Raw genomic sequence first — 23,634 nt, forward strand, 5'->3', positions numbered from 1 at the left:
GTAGAATGGGCAGCCTGTCCCTCTGGGAGTCTCCTTCTAGATTACGGTAATGATACTGGGATTCTGACCAGTATTTCAAGGAAGAACTCTGCACCTAGTGAGGGGACAACATACAATGTGAAAGGACAAGGTGGGGCTTGCTGACCCGATTCACAGGGAGACAATGAGTAACAGCAATGCTGTCAAATGCTTTGAGAACAAGAATTATTCTCTAAACCACAAGGGGTTCTCAACTAATGCAGAAACAGGCATATAAAAATGCTGGACAGAAGACATGAAAAAGAATAAGGTTTCTGATTGAAGCAGAGGTTGGGAAAAAAAATACAGTAAAGGGTACCAACTAGAGACACTAATCTCACTCAAGTTTCTCACAGGGTGTACTGGGCCGGATCTAGACGAAACATACACATCTCATTATTAAGCAGCAACACTGCAGCCAGGTAAGGCTTACATACTAAAAGCTTTCCAGAACTTGTCACTAGAAAAAGGCAACTACTGTGTGCACAGATACACACTTAGGTCTAAAGGGGATACAACAAGACCATCCACTTGGCACCCATATCTAAAACATCCAAATGTGGCTACCTCGTGTGTGTGTGTGTGTGTGTGTGTGTGTGTGTGTGTGTGTGTGTGTGTGTATTAGCCACTCAGTCATGAGTGACTCTTATGACCCCATGGACTGTAGCCCACCAGGCAAGAATTGTCCAGGCAAGAATACTGGGGTGCGTTGCCATTCCCTACTCCAGGGGATCTTCCCAACCCAGGGTTTGAACCCAGGTCTCCTGCATTGCAGGCAGATCCTTTATCACTGAGCCATGAGGGAAGCCCTGGCTACCTCTTACTGCTATAAAATCTACAGAAAGAGGGGAGGCTTCTCAGTTCCCTTAGGACTCTTCCTACACGGATAGCTAATTTCCTCAGGATCTTTATCACCAAGTAATACTGCAGCCTGGTCTGATACTACGGCCTGAAGAGTTCCAGTTTTACTCTGAAGGAGAGTGGGCCAGCATCGCATAGACAAAGTGGGCATGGTCACGGAGAACACAGAGGATTGGGAGGCTCACAGATAAACATGGTAGATCCTTAAGCAGAGATACATCATGACAAGACTGCTGTTCAGAGAAGGTTCGATTTCAGTTAAGCGTGTTTATAAGTGTGAATGTGGGTGTGTGTGAGTGAGAGATAAACAGAGGCAGACAGACAGACACATCTGTTAGGAGACCTTTCATTAAAGCCCCAGGTGATGAAAAGTCAAGGTCAAGTGGTCACAGTGAGAAGAGGAAGGGACCATTGCAAGGGGGCTTTTGAAGGGTCTCTGAGCAGGATACGATAGGACAAAGGAGATGAAGCTAGGAATGAGTCAGGTTTTGAGTTTGGGGCCCAGAAGATTGCTAGGGTCAATCAACAAAGGTGGTAAGCTGTAAAACACAAAACAAAACAGAGGACTGGGGAGGAGACTGGGAGCGGAGACAGGGCAGTGTCACCGGTGAGCTGCTGGGAGACTTAACGTGTGGCCTGTGAAGAGATCTTAGTGTTTCCTAGAAGTTTTTAAATATCTTAAGTGAGAAATCAGGCTTAGAGAGAGAGAAATCCTACCGTCCACCCTGAGACTGTGGAAGTGAAGTCATGAGAGCTGATGAGGTTGCTTACAGAATGTGAGGATGATGAACGGAGGAGCTGAGGAAGATTTTTGAGGAATGCCCTGCTCGTCAGCTTGAGAGTGAAAAGGCACCAGTCAGTGGGATGAGGGAAGGAGAAGGGAAACTTACCAGCAGAAGCAGAACACTGAATAGCTGAGAAATTAATCATTCCTTCTGTGTCTCTGAGACTTTGGGTGTAGCTGCCTGCTCTGGTGTTAATCATGTGTGTGTCTGCCTTTCTTCCCGACTGTCTGGAAACCTCCTCAGGGAAGGGATCCTGCATCCCTGCTCTGTCCCCTCAGTGTCGACCTGATACCCCCCTTATATCAGCGAAGTAGCTGCTGAGAAAGCCGAGTGGTGGGGCACCGGTGACCTTGTTCACATGCGTCCGGTTCCCTGGCAACCAGAAAGCAAACAGCCAGGGGCTGTGGCTCCATGTCTATGCATTCTGCTCCGGACTTCCTGTCCCCTGACCCCCTCTCCCCAACCCTCCCTGCTTTACACACCTTCTGCCCTGCCCTCTGCTGTTCTCGCCAAGGGAGAAAGAACTCACCTCCTTATCTCTTAATGTTTTATGGGTAGGAACACAAACACATCTCACTACAGAAATAGTCTGTATCCGACCTAAAAAGGTAAAGTGGGGGTATTTAATACTGGCTGGTTCACAGAATTGTTGAGACGCCTAATGAGGTAATGCATGCAACATTTCTTGGCCCAGGGCCTGACCCAGAGTGAGCACCCAGCATGTGTTAAGCATCACTCTCAAGTGGTCAACTTGCATACCTAGTACTGAGCACACAGCCATGGCTCAAAAAATAAATGAATAGTTTAAGCTCAATTATAGAAAGCCTTTATCACTCCTCACAAAGACCTCACATTTGGATGATTCAGTTCAGTTGCTCAGTCGTGTCCGACTCTTTGCGACCCCATGAATCGCAGCACGCCAGGCCTCCCTGTCCATCACCAACTCCTGGAGTTCACTCAGACTCGTGTCCATCGAGTCAGTGATGCCATCCAGCCATCTCATCCTCGGTCGTCCCCTTCTCCTCCTGCCCCCAATCCTTCCCAGCATCAAAGTCCTTTCCAATGAGTCAACTCTTCGCATGAGGTGGCCAAAGTACTGGAGTTTCAGCTTTAGCATCAGTCCTTCCAAAGAAATCCCAGGGCTGATCTCCTTCAGAATGGACTGGTTGGATCTCCTTGCAGTCCAAGGGACTCTCAAGAGTCTTCTCCAATACCACAGTTCAAAAGCATCAATTCTTCAGCGCTCAGCCTTCTTCACAGTCCAACTCTCACATCCATACATGACCACAGGAAAACCATAGCCTTGACTAGACAGACCTTAGTCGGCAAAGTAATGTCTCTGCTTTTGAATATGCTACCTAGGTTGGTCATAACTTTTCTTCCAAGGAGTAATTTCATGGCTGCAATCACCATCTGCAGTGATTTTGGAGCCCCCCAAAATAAAGTCAGCCACTGTTTCCACTGTTCCCCCATCTATTTCCCATGAAGTGATGGGACCTGATGCCATGGTTGGGAACCATGTATACACATTCAAAAAAAGCTCCTCCTAACTACGGATTTCTCTTTTATAAAGAAGATAAGACACTTTTATTTGCAACCTGAAACAGATATTCAGTGTTTTGACAACAATGTTAGAAAACTAGAATGAAGTCAAAATAAGGTTAGAAATGTTTTAATCCAATCTGACCCTCCCCTTATACACTGTAGATAAAAATAAATTAAGAAAGCAGGTCAAATGAAAAAGATTAACTAAATATTTGAAATAAAGCACAGTGTCACATGTCTGGAGGGTAATTAAGGCTTCTTAACGTCTTTAAGAGCAATTAGCATAGTTGAAGGGAAGAAAAATACATCGGAACAAGTACAAAATAGTACATTAGAACAATTACAAAGCAGTGTATTAACCAAAAAGTGAATTCTTGGAAGTTCTGGGTTTTAAGTGAGGCTTGGGGAAGATAACGGCTGTAAACTGACAGGGAGGAAGTTAAGCAAAAGACTTCCTGTTTGGGTGACGCAACCAGGAAGTGCAAGGATGTGGGGGCCTGAACTTGCCATGTGAAGGCTGATAAATACACAGAAGGGGTTTTGTTGAGAATCAGAGAGACGAAACTGATGAGCTATAACGTAAAAGGAACTGAAAGAACACTCGGACACAGGAAATTGGATTTAAAACAAATATCTACTGAGTGCCATTTTAGACTCTTTGACATAATGACTTTAAGATTTAAGCCAGGGTGTGAACACTGGTTGAGTTCCAAACTGGTGATATTGGGTATTTCTACCAAATGTCCAGTTATACTTTTATGGCTGGTCATTCTATTTTGTCACTGTTAACTGTTACTTTTCAGGAAATCTGCTGATGGTATTGGCTTCTACTTTTATAACTGCAGATTTCTTTTGGACTAAAGTGAAGTGTTTCATGTCTGATTTATTTTTATCACTGTTCTTTTCTATCAGTGCAAAAAAAAAAAAAAAAATCTCATTCATGCCCGTGGTCAGTGAGTAGAATGGATGAAAGCCTACATAGCTTATGTTCCAGTTGTGGGAAATTCAAGGTGATCTTTTTTGCAAATAGTGTGCTTTTCTGTTTGCTTTTCCATGCACCTGACCGTCTGCAAGGTCAGCCTGGGGCATACATCTGCCTGGGATGTGTGGGAGACTGTTCATGTGGACTGTTACCAGAGAAATAGAGAGAGGAAGTGGTACTCTCTAGCTCCTGACAGCCCAAATGAGGTTTTTGAAGTCTGCAGCAAGTAATAAGCTTAAAATTCACTTTACCAGACAATAAAGCACTATACCATTTTTCTCTCCCATTTTAGTAGACAGACTTGATCATACTTTTCTTGTGGTGGGGGTTGGGGTGGGGAGGTTAATGATAGGACAGAGAAAGGGGGAAAGCCTGCCCACCCCCTCTGGCTGGACAAGTCAATCAGGGAAGTGAGCCATGACACAGGGGGCCCCACTTTGTCCCACGGAGGGAAAGCACTGAAGGAAAAATTAAAGGTAGAATGTGGCCTGTCCCACTACCAGCTTGGGAATTTGCAAGAGGGTTGCCTCTCAAGCCTGTCTCTCAGCTAAATAAGATCAGCTGCACCCCAGTAAAGCAATGCAGTTGACAACGGAGAGCTGAATTCAGTTCTCCAGTACTGGGTTGGGGAAAAGTTGTTTCTCCATACCCTCTTACAGGAAAATATGAATGAACCTTTTGGCAAACCCAACATTTCCCTTTTCATTGTGTTCATGGGGTTAGCATCTGGTCCTATCACTTCAAGGCAAATAGATGGGGAAAAAATGGAAACAGTGGCAGATTTTATTTTGGGGGGCTCCAAAATCACTGTGGAGGGCGACTGCAACTGCAAAATAAAAAGACGCTTGCTCCTCGGAAGAAAAGCTATGACAAATCTAGACAGTGTATTGAAAAGCAGAGACGTCACTTTACCGACAAAGTTCCATATACTCAAAGCTATTATTTTTACAGTAGTCATGTACAGATGTGAAAGCTGGACCATAAAGAAGGCTAAGCACTGAAGAATTGATGCTTTCAAATTGTGGTGCTGGAGAAGACTCTTGGGAATCCCTTGGACAGCAAGGAGATCAAAACGGTCAATTCTCAAAGAAATCAACCCTGAATATTCACTGGAAGGACTGAGGCTAAAGCTGAAAATCTAATACTTCAGCCACCTGATGTGAAGAGCTGACTTATTGGAAAAGACCCTGATGCTGGGAAAGATTGAGGGCAGGAGGGGAAGGGGACGACCGAGGATGAGATGGTTGGATGGCATCACCGACTCAATGGACGTGAGTTTGAGCAAATTCAGGGAGATGGTGAAGGACAGAGAAGCCTGGTGTGCTGCAGTCCATGGGGTCACGAAGAGTCGGACACAACTTAGTGACTGAACAGCAACAACAAATATTTCCCTGGGCTCTCAGGGTGTGGAGAAGAAGAAATTCAGAGAGTCTCACATTCTCTGAGAAAGAAAAGGAAGGTGGCAAAGGGAGCGGGTTAGTGAGCTTGCCAGGGAGTGGCCCTGGGTTGAGGGCCAAACTGGAGTCCAACGTAGTCTGAGTTGCCATTAGGGTGATTCATCAGGGGAAGGTGGCGAAGGCTCTTTGAACATTGCCGGGGCAGAGGAAGGAGACCAGGCATCAACCCAGCCACAGGTTTTGCATTCTGGTCATGCAAGCCCAGAATGGCCGTGCTGCAGCAATGACAAGAAAGGAGCCAGGGGACAGAAGGTGGCTTCAAGAATGCCATCTCCCTCTCTCTCCAGGACAGAGTCAGCCAGTGCCCTCCTGGGCAGGATGGGGGTGGGGGGTGGGGGGTAGAATTCTGAAAGAGCATCCCAAAAGGGACTACTTCAATCAGAGAGAGTAGGAAAGAGAATTTTAAACAGACTCAACATTTAAAATGAAATGAGGGAGGCTATATTTAACCTCATTTAACTGACAAGTCCTGAAGTCCCCACCATGCATGCTCATAAAGAAGCCACAGGCAGGTCTAGAAAGTAAGATGTGTATGCTAAGAAGCTTCAGTCGTGTCCGACTCTGTGAGACCCCATAGACAGCAGCCCACCAGGCTCCCCAGTCCCTGGGATTCTCCAGGCTAGAACACTGGAGTGGGTTGCCATTTCCTTCTCCAATGCATGAAAGGGAAAAGTGAAAGGCAAGTTGCTCAGTCGTGTCCGACTCTTGGCAACCCCATGGACTGCAGCCTACCAGGCTCCTCCGTCCATGGGATTTTCCAGGCAAGAGTACTGGAGTGGGGTGCCATTGCCTTCTCCAAAGATGTGTATACACATGACATATGAGTAAATTTACAACCCCTTCCCACCTGGCCCTGCCATAGTCTATGGGACAATGAGAAAGTTACTTAACCTCTCAAGCTTCAAAATCCTCATCCATGAAGAGGGGATCATAATATCTACCCTCTGGAGAATGTGAATGAAGCTATTCAGGTAAATTGCTTAAAATCGGAGCTGCCACAAGATAAACTTTCAATAATATATTTCCTATTTTTGACATCATTTCTACTAAGACATTCAACTTCAAAGTTTTTGTTGTCCTATTTAAGAGCGGCCATACATCTGTCAAGAAATGTCAGAGAACTGTGCTCCTGAAAGTCTTTATTTTTGATTTCACAGCTTCTCAAGCATCCCTACAGGTATAGGATGTCATTCTGGGACAAATGAAAATTTTTGTTTTCACACCATGCCCAACTCTTTCTCACTACAGGAAGTATCTCTGATGTCATGAGCAGGACGTCACTGCTCACGAACGATGTTAGCTGTAACAGACCACAGAACAAGATGATGGCGGTGGTGGATGACCCAGTGCTGGAGACTTCTCTGTCTCAGGCTGATCTGGTCCTAAGAAACGGACCAACTACAGGCAGTAGTCAAACCACACAAAAGAGAAAGGATGCAGATGGAGAAGACTGATTTATGATGCTACAGGCTAAAAACATGCATACTGGGACAGTAACAGTGCCAGATTGCTCCTGGAAAATTCCCTGTCCTTAGCACGTGTAAATTAACTCTCAGAGCTCTTTGCTATGTGCTCACAAAGCGGTAAGTTTCTGAGTAATCGACTCTAGATATTAACTAACCCGAGGCTCCATCCCAGTTCTTTCAGTTTCCTGAGTCAACCTGAAGACCATTAAGGAAACTTCAGCTGAAACAGGAGAAGAAATTTAATGAGCGAGGTTATACTGATCAAAGATGGGTAAAGTAAGTGTATTTGAGTGTCTGTGATATACCAATTTCTAGGCTCAAGGGTTTAAGTAAACATGTATGATGAATAGCAAAAAACACAATAATGCTGAATATAGTAGAATTTGAGGGGGGGAGGGTCTCATTTAGTGACCTTTCCATATAATTCAACTTTATTTTTAAAAACAACCTAAGAAACGTTTATACATTTGACATCTGTCTTTTGGGATGTCTTATTAAAAAGAACAAAATCATTTTTTTTTGATGGGTCAGTCGTCACTGGAGCATCAATTATTCCACAGTGGTGTGCTGGGAAAATGTCTCAAGATGTGATCCACACAAGGAAATCACCTTGGAAGCTCACTAAAAATCATACTCTTGGGTTCTACCTCCCACCTCCTGAATCAGAATTCTTAGTTGGGACCTAGGATTCTCCATGTCCTACTCACTTCTCAGAGGAATCTTAAGCACAAGCCAGGCCAGAGAGGCCTGAATTCAGGGTTAGGAAAACATCCTTTACTGGAAATGGGCCAAGAGGCCACCTATCTTCCTGAGCCTGTTTGCTGTAGGATCTCCTGATCCTCTCCTTTTACGAGTATTAACCTTTTTGCAGTGCACTGGGTTTCAGTCGATAAGCTGACACACAGGATCCTCAGCCAGGTGCTGGCCTCTGTGACGTCAGCTTTCCATCCTTGAGCCTTATCCTGTCTGTTCAGGCCTGAGGGCTCTAAAAAGTATACCGCAGCAGGGTTCAAGCACCTGGCCCCCAGGACCGATGTGGAGACACCAGCCATTTTGCACTACAAATTGCACTTACGGAATAAAATGAAGCGGGAGAAACGCTACAAGCCTAACACAAAACCGAAGCCCTTGGGGTCAGAGAAAATGAGAACAGAAAATGTGCAATGTGCTGGAAGAGGTGGTTGCTATGTTAATGTGAGGTGCGGTCTCTTCCACCACAGAAACATTTTCCCCTGTGGTGACTAAGCACTTTAAAGGATCCATTTATCAGATCTGTGGAGTCAGAGGACTTGGGTCGAATCCTGCCTTATACATGTGGTTGTGGGCAAGTCACTCAGGCCCGTGGCACCTCAGTGGTCCTAGCTATGAAACGGGACAAAGAATTCAGGCCCTCACTGAGCTGTTGTGTAGCTCCAACCAAGTAATGAACATGGAACAGCTTTGTAAACTGAAGACACCTTACAAATATTTAACCAGAAATATCCTGCACTGTATACATACTTAAGTTGCTCCTACATCTCATCTATAGCAGAGAATGCTAAGAAAAACCCAAGGCTGGGAAAAAATTCAAATATGTTAATTATCTTAACATAAATAAACCTATCATATTGTTCAATATGGAGCTTAAATATCTGCTGTGCTTTTGTACCATGAAAAAGATAGCTTTAAACAAAAAATGAGCAGTGCTTTGACTTCGCCACAACTTGTATTAACATTCTCTTAAAATGGGCTATTCTTATTTTCTTGATTAAAGAATAAGTGAAAAAGTTGATCAAATCTTCATTTTCAAAACCCTCTTCGCTAACACCCATTTCTTAATGTCTACTTTACTTACATGATTTATTAGCTGAAACTGCAAAATGGTGGGTGAAACGGGGACACGCCGGGAGAGAAGAGGGACAAGCAGGTCGATACAGAATACAAGAGGTTTTGCTCCAAACCTAAAATACACTACGGATGGGGAAGAGGGGGCTAACTTAAGAAATCTAATCATTGTCTGGCTTCACATCACTACTCTTAGTTGTTGTCTTCTCATCAGAGAGTAGAAGACGTGCAAACATTTTTAAAGGCAAAGCTAGTTCTTTCAGCAGAGAATTAAAATTAAAAGCAGACACAGGCCCGGATAATAAGTAGCAATAAAAGCTTTCGCTGACATAGCTTCAATTTACAAATCACTGGCTTTTCCTGGCAGTGCTTGGGGAAGGAGGGTGAGGAAGTATCGCCTACATGGCCTGGATGAGGAAGATATGGAAAGCTTTAAAATTAAAGATGTGTTTCAACTTCTTATTCTCAAACACTTGATTTACGGTGACCATGATAAAATTCCAGGGAAACCTGAGTCTGCTCTGCAGACTCTGGAAGCCCTGGGAACAACTATGTCCTTATGCCTTCCCCAGCACTTCTGATTTTGACATGTATACTGTGAGTGGGAGCCCAGGCCATAATGTGTGCACAGAAAGATGTGTGGTTTAGAATCTGTATATATTTCCATTTTTCTCTGGACTTGAGCAGTAGAAGGTCCTTGTGAGAGTATTAGAAAATAAACTAGGAATAAATAAATACTAGGAAGCTAAAGGGATGTGATGGATTTATAGAACTGATATTACTGCTTAAGAAATGTTAATGACAAAATTAGGGCTCACAAGAGCATAAATACTCTTGGTTTAGTTTCTAAAACCTGGAAGATGACCAATAAAAAGGAACTGATAAAATTGCTAGATTTAGAGAAAAGCCTGCAGAGATGCTGTAGGGGAAGATTTTGTCTGAGCCTGTTAAGTAGTGTGGATGAGAATTAGATGTGGATGGAGAACACAGGGAAGGTCATTAAAGCCAGCAGAACCTCACTCCCTCCCCCACATCCCCCCACCAAGTAAGAGATCCAACACCAACCGATAGATGCTGCAATGCTGCAACCCAACTCAGAGGCCCCAGCCTTGGTGGAAACCGTGGAGACAATACCCTCTGGAAGAGTCCTCTTTCCCTTTGATTCTTCTTTGGGAAAGAGTTTTCTCTACATTCTCATTTGACGCAAAACACAGAGCTCATTTCTTCTGGGATGCAATTGAGGGAGGATGGAAAAAGTTATCTTTCTACTTCTTCACCTCTTCCCAACCCTAGGAGAAGCCCAACTCTGCGTATTCTAGTTCTCTTAGAACAGTGAAGGCTTTTAAAAGAAACATTCTCATTGTTCTTGATTTTGGTAGGTTTCCCTCAGGCGCTGGTTTTGATCATCTTATTCCTCAGTGACTTGACCACTTCACATGACTCTTCCTGCTGATGGCTTTCGAGAATGACTTCATCCTCCAACCTTCTCCATCCAGCTGCCCTATGACATAACCTTGGGAAGTCGGCTTCCCATCTTTGCCTCTAACACGTCTTCCTCCTTCCCTTTATTATTATGAAAAACAAACTAAAAATCCCTCCTCATTTCTTGCAAAGTAAGGGACTTTCCTGTCATTATCCTTTTCTTTCTTCTATCAAATCTTATCTGTTCCCATTCTGGTCTCAGTTATTCTCATTAATTTTTACACATTGTTATTTTAAGGATAACATATGCACATGGTACAAAATTTAAAAGGCACAAAAAGGAGTACAGTACAACTCCAACCTCATTCTCATCTCTGTTTATCTCCTCTCCTCTCTAATCTAGTCCCCTGCCTCGGAAGCAATTACTATTGCCAGGTTCTCCTGTCTCTTGCTTCCCCTTATTTAAAATTAAAAAAAAAATTGAAAGGGAATGAGATCCTAAATGTAATACATTTTAACTCTGCTAACTTCTTTTCAGCATTTAATTTGAGAAATTTCTTCATTTATTTCCCATACAGGCGTCTATGGGCTTTCCATATGGTTCTTCCTCCCTGGATGTGGGTATTTTCCAAGACTCTTTGCCTGGACCTCTCTCAGAACATAAACTAATACCCATGAACTATTTTTGCTCCTAAGAATGCAGAGTCCCATCTCTAAAGACCCAGGGGGAAAAAAAAAAAAGATTTAAAAGAACAAAGCAGAAAAAAACTCCCATCCTTCATTTGTTTATATAATTAATCTATCTTGAGTGGTATCCCTTATTCCAATGTCAGCAGTCACCAGAAGAACCACAGTCAGGAATCAGCATCTAAATGACAATGGTTGTCTCAGAATCACAGCTGGGGAGTGAATTTAAATAGATGGATGGACAGATAGATGGGTCGCTGGATAGAAAGAGCCAATCAACTGTGAAGTGTTACCAAGCCCGAAAATCATATTTCATTTGATGAGAACAACAGAAGCCTGATTAATGCATGTGGGAATTTCATTTCAAAGTTATACATATGGCCTTTCAAGGGCCTGCTTCTTCTTAGGGCTCCGAGTCCATGTAAAATTGGCCAGTGTAAGATTTTAGGGCTCCTATATATGAGTTTCATTTATCGTGTGTGATGATTAAATGTGGGATAATTGTTGAACAGGAAATGGAATTTTTTCACTTGGGGGATAATATTCTTTTACCTGGAATTGTCCTGAACAAATTTATGCTAGAAGGGTAAGTACACACACTTTGATGCTTTCTATTTTAAGGTTTTACTTTTACCAAAAACTCATTAAGAGAGGTAAAAGGAAGCCTTCTGAAAGGAGTGAGTTGAATTGTACATGATTTAGCGAGCAGAGCAACCTTGCCCAGGTCATACACTGGGTCATATGTAGGCCTGCTTGGCTAATTTCCCTGAGATTAAAATTTTATCTGTTCCCTGGAGACCAAAGAATCACAGGTACCTTTTTCTTTTTTTTAAATCTCAGAGCTGTGAATGGAGAACACCAGTTTTCAATGGACTCATTCTTGTGATATTTGAACACTAATGAATGGATGTATTTGGAATTGAGATGAAGATGAGTTTCACTGACAGACAGGAAGACCTGTGAAACCATTGACAGTCTATGACTCCACTATGAGGCCAACACTGCTTGGATAAATCTCGTCAGGGATGCTTTGTTAGGGGGTTCACAAAAATAATTTAATCATTTAAAAATTGGTTTTCAAATTCTTTCACTATCCCTTGATGACAAACTAACACAGAACCCAAGTTTGCTTGCTTGTTTTCTCATAAAGCAATTGTGATTCAGAGCTTTTTTTCTGAAATACTAACTCTCCATAGCCAATTTATAAATCCAGTCTGATTTAAAAGAGACAGTGTAGACAACCATCAAATCATCATGTTTTTCTGTCACAGAAAAGTCTGATTGGAAAGAAGAATGTATTTGAAAATCCCTTTAATTCTAATAAAAGTAACTTACAGTGCTGTAAAGCTATTGGCACTCAGGAAATAGTAGATGTATTACTGCTGTTTGATATTAAATAAAATCCTCATTCCATTTTGTGTGTCTAAGAAAACCACCATTTTGTAAAATAAAAGTAATATCATAGTGGAACAGATCCCTGAAGCAGAAACATTTAAAAAGAGGGTGTTAAGTTAATCCAGCAAGGTGCAACAGTCTTCTTTTATATAAAATTCTTGAAGATGGTGGTAAAAACTGCAACCAATTTACCACGAGAGAATAAGAGGACTAGCTGGGAAAGATGATACTTGAGCTATTAACCAGAAGGAAGACGGTAATCTCGAGGGATACGCAGACATGACAGGCTTGGAGACTGAAACTATAGCAACAGTAACTAGTACACCATGCTACTTGAATGAAATAATTTTCCATTAAACTGTAATCTAAAATGACACCTTCTCCAGGAGCTCCTGAAAGGAGACAGAGGCAGATGGAACAGTGTGTGTTTTGGGGAAGGGGAGAGGGTATCATGGGCACCAGCCATTCCCCCTGACCCCCGCAACCAAAAGCACAGTGTGATGAAACATAGAAATAACAAACCCACCTGAGACTTTCTAGCTGCTGAAGGACTGAGAAAGCCATGGTTATAAGATTTTGATCTGGAACCTGATGGCTCTCAGTAAAATCCATATGTTTTATATACTATCATCCATAAAATTCTCAAGACCAGGCTTACATATGCCATCCAAGACATCTAAGTCTGAGGAAGAAGAACCAGACAATATGGCAAAAGGAAAACTATCTTGGACTGGATCAGCTCACACTTTGATAATGAACTGTTGTCCAGAGTACATTTTGAGAGTTTAGCAGGCTTTCCCCTCAAATAGTTAGAGAATGCCATATGCAAAGATTTGATTCCTTTTTTAAGACAGAGGGGAAAAAAATCTACTTTAAACTGACACATTAGCTTATATGGTATTACATATGTTCATTTTTTAAAATCATAGAAATATTTATAATTCTTGTAGAAATTAATAAATAATGAATTCGTATGTGTAGATAGTATCTTCCAAGATGATAATATCAAAATCAAATGACTCCTTGCTTGCATAGCCTGAGTCTCATTTTCATGCAATGGCAAGATTAAATAAAACACTAAAAAGAAATTATAACATTAAAACCAGATATTTATCATGTTTTTGGAGTTCAAAGTGTGGTCTTAAAGAGTTACTTGCACACTGATGCTCACAGCAGCCTTAATTTACCATAGCCAAAGTGTTAGTTGCTCAGTTGCGTCCGACTCTTTGTGATGCCATGGACTGTAACTTGCCTCGCTCCTCCGTCCATGGGGTTTCCCAGGCAAGAATACCAGAGTGGGCTGCCACTCCCTTCTCCAGGGGATCTTCCTGACCCAGAGAATCTGGGTTTCCTGAACTGCAGGTCGATTCTCTATCATTTGAGTCACCAGGGAAGCCAAAGGATGGAAGCAGCTCAAATGGGTCCATGATTAAAAACAACAGGTAAATAAAATGTACATGCAACAGCATATCATTCCGCCTTAAGAAGGCAGGACAGCCCGCCACATGCTACCACACGGAGGAATCTCGAAGACACTACGCCAAGGGACATAAGCTGGTCACAAAAAGGCAAATACCGCATGATTCCACGTACTTGAGAAAAACTAATCAGTCCTAAAAACAAAAAGCAGAATGACAGGTACCAGTGGCTTACGGAGGGGGAGATCGGGCGGGGTGGTTGTTCAATGGGCATACAGTTGCAGTTTTTTGAGACGAAAAGTTCTGGAGATCTGGTTATACAACAGTGTGCATACACTCAACACTACTGAAGTGGAGGCTTAAAAATGGTTAAGATGGTACATTTTATGACATAAAACCATCTTCAACATTCACAAGTACCGATAAATCGGGGGACGGCAAACACTTTTCTGTAAAGGGGCAGAATGTAAATATTTTGGCTTTGCAGTCTCTGTCTTCCACCACTCAACTCTGCCATGATATTGTGAAAGCAGGCACAGACAATAAATAAATGAAGGCGTGGTTGTGTTAACAATAAAAAATGTTTGCAAAATTATGCGGCCCGCCCACAGGCTACAGGCTTCTCACCCTTGCGGAAGTATTGATATCTAAATAAGAGGTAAATATTAACAGTCTATAAACACCAAATGCTCCTCCACCCAAGAATTAGGAGTGAAATATTCTCCCCTCACCCCCCAGAGTCCAAGATTAAAGCAACAGGAATAAGACCAAGCAAACTCAGCAAGGGACATGGCAACCTTATCCAGCGCTCCAGCACTCTTGCCAGGAAAATTCCGGTACAGAAGAGCCTGGTGGGCTATGGTCCTGGGGGTCGCAGAGTCAGACACAACTGAAGCAACCCCGTGCACACAAATTCAACAAGACCGTAACTTGTTTGTCAGAGGAAACCCTGCTCAAGTGTGTATACTTCTCTGCCGATGGGCTTAACCATTTTAGAGCCTAATAACTTGAGGGGAAAAGTAAAACTATTACAGCTGAGAAAGAGCTTGGTGCTCAGCCAGCACCTGTGCCTTCTTTGGTGAATGAGAAATCCCCACTGGCTTATCACCCCAATCCAGGCCATCACCAAGGGTGGAGGCAGAGCTGGGGCCAGAGTGAAGAGCCACCCCACTCAGAGGTAATGCTGCTTCGTCCTCTCTATTTCCAACCTCTAGGAGCAGTAAGCCAGTACCCAGCTTTCCAAGAGTTAGCTGCTTTGCGCCTGCTTTTCCAAATGGTCTTCGCCTAACCCTGGAGTTAATTTTTGCTCTTCAAGTTCAGTGGAGAAAAGTCAATGAAGACACACAGAGCCCCAAAGGCCTCATCTCATGATGTTCAGACAGGAAAGCAAGGGGATCCCAATCTGTCACCCTTTCTGCATTGCGCCATGCGAACCTGGCATGTTTTTTCCTATGGTGTTTAGGCAGCATCAAGAGACAGCAACCTGGGGAATGGAGATGAGCAGCTGGCCTGAACCTTCCCGGGCACCGCAGAAAACAGGCGCCCTAGCTAAACACAGCACACGTCAAAAAGCAACAAACGGAAATGGAGGGCTGTGAGACAGACAGGATAGCGTGTGGCGGCTCTACAAAAGGGACCTTCACCTCATCAAAGAGCTCAAGCCAGTGCCAGGAACTTTAGAAGCAGAAGAGACAGGGTGATAAGGGGTCAAATCCTCCCTCTGCTTTTTTTTTTCCCCTCACAAGAACTGCTTTTATTTTTTCACAGTGTAAGGGTAAATATAATTTTTTTCCTTTTTTCCCCCCCTTAATTGGAGGATAACTGAGGCAGAAGATATGGAGAAGGAAGGGTATGGCAACCCACTCCAGTATCCTCATCTGGAAAATCCCATGGACGGAGGAGCCTGGCGGGCTCCAGTCCATGGGGTCACAAAGAGCAGGACATGACTGAAGCGACTTAGCACATGTGAGGTAGAAGAACAGGAGAGTGAGCGGGAAGACAGAATGGTGGAAATAACTGCTGAAGAGCAGAATAAAGGAAAAGGGATGAAAACAGCTGAGGATAGTCTCAGAGGCCTCTGGGGCAGTATTAAAGCCATCAGCATTTGAATTATAGGGCTCCCTCTGCTTTTACGTGCAAATTGGGCAAAGCTCCCAAGTGGGGCCTTTACTGGTTTATCTAGGGACCCAATCCTGACATTTTCCAGCGCCCAACACAACTCACAGGTGGAGCCCTGAGGTTGGCCCTGAACAGAAGCAGAACTCTGGGTTTAGGCCCAAAGGCTGGATGGCTCAGGCAAATGAAAGGCCTTTCTCACAGAACAGGGAGATGGCTGAGCGGTGACTTGCCTGCATTACTTGGCATCTCCAGATCCCACAGGATCTGCCCTCAATTGCTGAAAGAGCCTGACCTCTGACAAAGACCAATGATTTCAGCAGTAATTAATGATGCTGTCAAATTAATTAACCCAAGTCTTTGTCCACAGGAAGAAAAATCCCTCTGACGTCAATACCGCTCATTACTAGTCCTTGACCAAGCTCTGCAGACCCAAACCTTCAGTAAGGGCATGGGACACCACTGATTGATGACCCTAAAAGGTTTCTCCCTGCACCCAACCCCTATTAAGCCACCACCACTTGTTAATAAACCTTCTCATGGCAACATATCCTTTGATAACACGACTTTGGTGAATTCACAGTTCTTCAAAACCTAACACTCTTTAAATAGGTACAAGCCTGAGAACACCCGTGTGTTATCTTCCACACTCTTTACAATACCTTTTCGACACCCTTTTGAATTATGGTCATGAAATGCAAGACGGACGCTGTAGGATTTCATTAAAACATTTAATAAATGGCCCTCATTAAAACGCCAGTTCCCTTGTCCTTGCCTATAAGGACTCCAGCTAATCCAAATGCCTGCATAGACATTTCTATCTCATCTCTTTAGAGGATTCAGAACTATTTTCTTACACCTAACAGAGCTTTCATTCCATTTAGAATAATTACCCTCTATCCCATTTCTGACTTTCAAGAAAAACAAGACACTTAATTGACCACAGGAGGACTCTTTCAAGGGCACCAGGCTGCAAAAGCTCTTGTGGAGCGCACAACTTAAGCTGATGTAATCTGCTACAAGAAGCTGACTTCTATTTTTAAGTTATACCCTTTTACTCTGCCTTCAAAGGGCACATATATCACACGTTGTAACTGCTCATAAAATACCTTGTGGCCTTGTCTCCCATCCATTGCCCTCCTGGGGTGACTCGCACTGTCAGGAGGGGTTTCCAACAGGAGTTCAGCTCTGCCCATGGAAATGTATCCACCATTTCCCATGATTCGGTCTTTAGGAGAAGAGCTCCACGAGGCCCCACTCTCCAGGTGTCTTGTTTACCACGGTCATTTTGACAGGGAACAGATGACTAGCAGGGTCGTTCTCCAGAGCCGGCATCAGGCTTTCCCACCTCCTTGTGTTTCCCTCCCCAAAGACAGCACTTCATAAATGCTTATTAACATTGCCACCCAGAGCTCTGTCACCAGGCCCGTGTGCTCAAAGGGGGTCAGCCTGAAAACGGATCATTTGCTTTAAGTTTTTCATTCATCATTTCAGTCATGCTCACTGTGTGTTATTAAAAAAAAGTTGTTTAGCATCTTGAAAACACTAAGGGAAAAAAGCCTCAGTTGGAAGTGAAAGTACGTTTGATCTCACTATTTATTTATTTATACGTATTCTGCTTGTTTCTTTAAAAAAAAAATGAAGAGCTCTGTAATTAACTGTGGGGCTGTTGCGGAGTCTGGTGGAGGTCAGAACAGGACATATCTCTCTGGTCTACTTCCCTCTTCACTCCCTGGACACCCTGTCTTGTCTGTGGCTCGCCCAGCCTCAAGGCTTGGGCACTTCTAGTCCCTGCTCCATACTAAAGTCTGAGCAGGCTTGGGAGAGCACAGGTTGGATCGCTTGTCTCCCCTTCTCAACACCCTCGTTCTCCTCGGCCCTCAGGGAGACGTCCCTTTCACCCTGGTCTGCTTACCTGCCTGGACCATGACCCACCCCCACCACTTCGCTTTTTATACTCTGGTTGCAGGGGCCTAAAAGGAGCGAAATGTGTTGTTTCCTTTCACTCAAAGGCCTTGTCCACATTACTTCCTCAGACTGGAGCTCTGTTCTGCAGTCCCCTCTTCCTCCACCCAGCTCCCTCCCGCTCATCCTTCACAGGTGGGTTAGATGCCACTTCCTCCAGGAAGCCCGTCAGGTCAGGGGTGTTCCTGCCACACCATGGACTGCAGCTCATTTTGGAGTCACTGTCTCCAAGTGGCTGCCTGGGACAGCGGGGCAGCCCTTGTGTCTGCTTACTCACCATTGTATCCCTCTGCATGTGTCCTGGCACAAGGTGGGCTTCAATCTCATTTGTTGGATGAATTAATAAATACATGCTGCTGCTGCTAAATCGCTTCAGTCGTGTCCGACTCTGTGCGACCCCGTAGACGGCAGCCCACCAGGCTCCCCTGTCCCTGGGATTCTCCAGGCAAGAACACTGGAGTGAGTTGCCATTTCCTTCTCCAATGCATGAAAGTGAAAAGTGAAAGGGAAGTCGCTCAGTCGTGTCTGACTCTTCACAACCCCATGGACCGCAGCCCACCAGGCTCCTCTGTTCATGGGATTTTCCAGGCAAGAGTACTGGAGTGGGGTGCCATCGCCTTCTCCGAATAAATACATGAGGGTACCCTAAAGACTGCAACCAGAGAGGGGTCCCACTTGTGAGGTATGAATTCAAATTTTGTTTTCTCAGAAAGTATGAACCCAAAGAAAGAATAGAATTTAATTCAGGATTCATGGGCTAAAAAGTGAAGAAGATTGTAAAGCAATTATCCTCCAATTAAAAATAAATTTTAAAAACCCACAATAAGAACTCAAAAAAAAAAAAAGAGAAGCAAGCAGCTGGCTCTGAGGAAAGTAAACACCCCCCATCCCCCACCCAACACACACACAGTGATTCCTACTCTTACAGGGGACTCAGAAATGCCTTCTGGTAACTCTTTCCCAGAGAGAGAAATGGAGACTCTGTTTAAAACGGAACCCCGCTGGGACAAAACACTAAGGCTGGCTCCAACTCAAGATTCATGTCATGAACTCCAAGCGAACAGCAACCTCCACACTTTAAATTCATTCCGAAGAGGGCAGCAAGCCACAAACCCATAATGCTACTTCTTACTTGCAAAACCACATATATCAATTCCCCAAACATTATAAAGTCAGTTGCATGTGGTGGAAAGGCTCTGCAGGTGTGAGAAGGCATGAATCTGGCACGCAAATGGCACGGCTGGCATCCGGCCATCTGATATGGGTGCTAACTGGGGTCACGTGCTGGGCTGGCCCAGGGATTGTTAGTAAAGAGAACTAAACTGGTTCCTATCCTCATGGAGAGTCTAGTCTAATCAAGTATATACTTGCATACAGACTCCCTTTAAAAAAAAAAATTCTTTCCTGAAATTCTAAGTACACCATGTTCAGCTATTAAATTAAATCCAGCACACACGGGGCTGTGGAGGAAGGCATTGCTTCAGCTACTTCTGCATGGCAAAGAATTAAAAAAAAAACAAACCCATATTTTCCAAAATCAACAGATTGATGACACTAGAGAGTGGGTAATGTTTCAACATTCAAAGCAATGACGAAGCGTTCTTGGTTTATTTCATCTTTACACAGCTAGCAACCACCCTTCATAACAAAACTAAATAAATACAATTTCACATGAAAATTATTCTGCCTTGTGGAATAATTTTACGTCTATTACCTGGCACACAGAAAGTGCTCAGTAAATGTACGTTGAATGGATAACCACAGGAGGGTTGTAACTATGAAAATGCCTTTGTCAATCTTAGGTATGCTGTTTAACTCCCCTTTATTCTCCTCTTAAAGAAAAAATGATGCATGTTTTCTATGATTCTGATTTTTCATTTCCCTGTCATTTCATTGATCCTGTACTAGTTACTTAGGTATCACTTTCCTCCTCTGTAAAATTAAGTCTGTGTCTTGGTTATTGTGAGGCTTAAAGGAGGTAGTAGAGTGACTGGCTTAAACCCTGCAGATAATGTTGGGTTTTTTGTTTCCTTTTTCCTTTTTAACCTCTCCACTCCATCCTCTTCCAATCTCCAAACAAAACGTCAAAGACAAACCAAATTACCAGCCTGATTAAAAAGCCAGGAAACTTCAAATGTAGCCTGGGCTCGCCAGCATCTATCTAGCCATCAACAGTTGAAAAGTTTTATTTACTATTTTGGGGCCTTGGTTTTCTCTTTCACTAACTCATCTTTAAGGAACTTTTCAGGTCTGATTTTCCATGAGCTCAGAAACCTATCTTATTGAGGTGCTGGCTACTGAGAACACACTAATGTCATCTACAATCAGGAAGAAAATGGTCTCTGTGTCCCTTCATAAAGAGGGATTCCAAATGACAAGCCACAGTAAAACTTGCCTTTTGAAAGGATTTTTGTCAGTCTAATACCTGGGTCAACATTTGCTGACCCTATTCTTAAGCAACAGAAGGTTCCTCTTTTCCCTCACCCCATATATCCCCCCCATTTCCCCCACTACCATCTAACCTCCTGCACACCAGAAAGGTTTCCCATCCACTGCTCTGCAATGATGTACTAAGAAATCTAGGGATTTTAAGCAATATCACAATTACAAATGGATCATTTGAAATGAGTAAGACAATTGACACAATATTATGTCAAATCTAACATTTGCTAGATTTTTGTTGTCTTTCATGCCCTGAAATATACTCAAGTCGATCAAACAAAGACCTACCAAGATTATACACAACAAAAACCTCTCTGTATTTTCATAAATATTCAGTGTATGACTGCCACCTAGTGGTGCAACATATCCTTGCATGACCAATCTCCAAAGAGCTAAATGGACTTGGGACACTAAAAACCAATGAAACATCGTCCCTCTGCTGCTTACCAGTCATTTCAGGAAAATTTAAGAACATAGCCATCTCCTCATACAAATATGTGAAGGGTCTACTGAAGATGGGGCCAATGCCATGTCATTTAATCCTACAAGTCAACCCCACTGCTTCCTAACCTTCTCACCAAACAAAGGAACATTATTATTCTATTAATTTTAATATTCATTAGCAATTAAAAAAGACTTCCCCAGCAGTCTGTTCTCACCTTCCAGTTTCCTTTGATCTAATCTTGATTTTTAGTTATGCATGAAAAAGCATTTAGAAGTGACAGCCTTATAAAAAAGTACACATTATATGAAAATCTGACTTCAATTAAAATCAGTTACCAAATCCCAGCAATTTCCAGCTGTCTCTTCTATCTTATCCTTAGAGAATTATATATCACATTAATTGGTATTCTGTCACATACAGAGACACCAGCGATGATTAATTGCCTCCTTGGTGTTTTGAGTTACGTCTTCTTCACTAGGGGGATTCAAATCACTCACGTCTCATTACCTTCCAGCAGGTACCCCTTTCGGGAACCCCCATGAAATCGCCTACCTTCCTGAACTTCTCCATTTGCTTGCAGAGGTCTGGATCAAGCTCCTGGGACACGTCCTTCATCCACAGTAACGCCCCTCTGTATTCAGTCCGGCACTGCTCCATGCGATTCACCGTCAGCCAAGTGTCGGAGATGGCCCTATGCCGGAAAGTCTCCACTTCTTGGTGAAAGCGGCACAGAGGGTTTCTCAAAGCCAACCTAAACCAGAGGGTAAGGCCACAGTCTTGAAACCGAGAGGGCCAGCAATCTGAATCCTTGACAACTTACCGATCTTAAATTCATGAGTTAGTGCGTGAAACATACTCCAGGCTGCAGAAATATCTGCAGACGTATACACTGAAATGTATGGAACTTTCAAGTCAACCAGGAGACGGTTATCCAACCTAATTACTGTTACTTAATGGTATCACTGGGGAGTCTCTCCATCTGTATTATTGGGGTTGGTCTCACGCCTGGGCAGAGTACTTGTTTAAAGCTGGAACCCATCTTTTGTTCACAGAGGAACACCAAGGAATGACCATTTCCCATTTCTGCCCTTGGCCACTCCCTGCCTTCTGCCTCCCTGAAGCCTGGCCCTTTGAGAAGGGATGGACATGGGCACGGTGAGGTCATTCTGGATCACTCGATGAAGGCCAGGGCGTCTGCTCTTTGCTTCAGTAGTCACAGAGAATGAAGGGCAAACAGAAGCCTCATTACCTGGTCTAGGAAGGGGACAAGTACATTTACTGAGGGTCTACTGTGTTGGGTGCTTTCAGATATGCCATATGACCGGATTCTCATTTTAAAAAACCTAAGGACACTGTACCAGAAATGGATCTACATGATACAACAAAGTGAGTAGAAAATAGCATTGCTTGTAAAATACCGTCATTTATTCAGCTAAAAAACGTTTGTGTGCTTCGTCCCTTCAGTCGTGTCCGACTCTTTGCGACACTATGGACTGTGTAGCCCATGAGGCTGCTCTGTCCATGGGATTCTCCAGGCAAGAATACTGCAGTGGGTTGCCATGCCCTCCTCCAGGAGATCTTCCCCACCCAGGATGCATATCAAAATTTGGAATGTTTATTCCAAAATGTTTATTTGGGAGGGGGAGGAGGATACTGCTTCTTCCATCTTCCTCCTCAAAATGAGTAATGTCAGATGAATTATACACTTAAAATACAGTCGTCCCCATGAAGTTGCAGGGTACAGGTTCAAAACATAAAAGACTAGTATTTACATCTCAATTTAAGGGCAAACTTGTTAAGCTGAAGGGAACAATGATGTCAGTGAGCTGAAGTCAGCTCTTGGCAGTTCCATCAACATCACAGTGCCTGACCCGTATACCGCACTCTAAGATTATAGATGGGACAACAAACTACTCAAAAGGGAAACAACTCCCTTTACTACTTTCTCCAGTTTTCCTCGTCTGTAAAGCATCATGATTAAACATTCAGCACTTCTCTAAAGATAGCTTGCTCACATCATCCTACCTAGATGTCGTGGGCTGTTTTCAAAGACGTATTGTTGTGCCATAAAGTAAGCTTGTGTTTTATCACCAGTGGATTAAATTTAATACTTACTTTTCATCAAACTGAGTGGGCAATGGCAGCAATGACTACCAAATAAAGTGAGTAAAACTAACGCTGGTGTGAAGGTTTATAAAATCGGAGACTTCTATTTAAAGAAAGAGCCCTCAGCTGTCCCTCTAAGGATCCCATTCATTTCTGGTCTCCTTTGTCTCTGCTTTTAGAGTTTGCCAGTTTTACAAAACTGGCTGATACGGAGTCTTGTGAATAAAATAGTCTCCATTTCTCGGACTACTGTAAGGTTAGGAACCTTTGAGCATGTAATGACGTGATGATGGGTGTTAATATCTTAAAGAAAAGAAAAAGGTGTGGAAAGTCACATCATTTCTTTCTGTAACTTGTTTCACATAAAATCAGAAAGGTGAAAACCCATTCACTTGTGGTACAAGGGACTGAGTCTAGACCAGGAAAAAATTCAATAACTGAAAATGTCAGGCTTCAGTGAGAGACCAGCCCATGTTTCCATTCATTAAAATCGACCCAATGAGAATAATCAATAGAATACCTAAAAGTCTAGCCCAAAGATATTTATTCTTTAGTAGGAAAAGGTAGAAATGACACAGAGAGTGGACAGAGGGCCTGGGATAAATGTATCACGACATGCCCAGATGATGAAATACTATGCTATGGATGTTTTATAAAATGTATACATGGACATAAAAACAGGATTATTTGGTCAAAAACCA

The 23,634-nt window shown here is 43.2% G+C and overlaps 1 protein-coding gene and 1 pseudogene across 27 annotated transcripts in view; both read right to left on the reverse strand.

Annotated features, from left to right (window-relative positions):
- LOC132659666 (large ribosomal subunit protein uL30-like) overlaps positions 1–17,207 on the reverse strand; it is a 70,509-nt pseudogene extending 53,302 nt beyond the window's left edge.
- The window catches only part of ICA1 (islet cell autoantigen 1), a 165,574-nt gene that overhangs the window by 103,377 nt on the left and 38,563 nt on the right, over positions 1–23,634 (reverse strand). For all 27 annotated transcript variants that reach the window (XM_060414521.1, XM_060414518.1, XM_060414511.1 and 24 more), the window contains one exon: positions 21,380–21,578. In XM_060414521.1, the coding sequence (XP_060270504.1) occupies positions 21,380–21,578 (199 nt within the window). The remainder of the gene's footprint in view (positions 1–21,379; positions 21,579–23,634) is intronic.

Source organism: Ovis aries, chromosome 4, assembly GCF_016772045.2.
Source record: "Ovis aries strain OAR_USU_Benz2616 breed Rambouillet chromosome 4, ARS-UI_Ramb_v3.0, whole genome shotgun sequence".
NCBI classification, from domain to species: domain Eukaryota; kingdom Metazoa; phylum Chordata; class Mammalia; order Artiodactyla; family Bovidae; genus Ovis; species Ovis aries.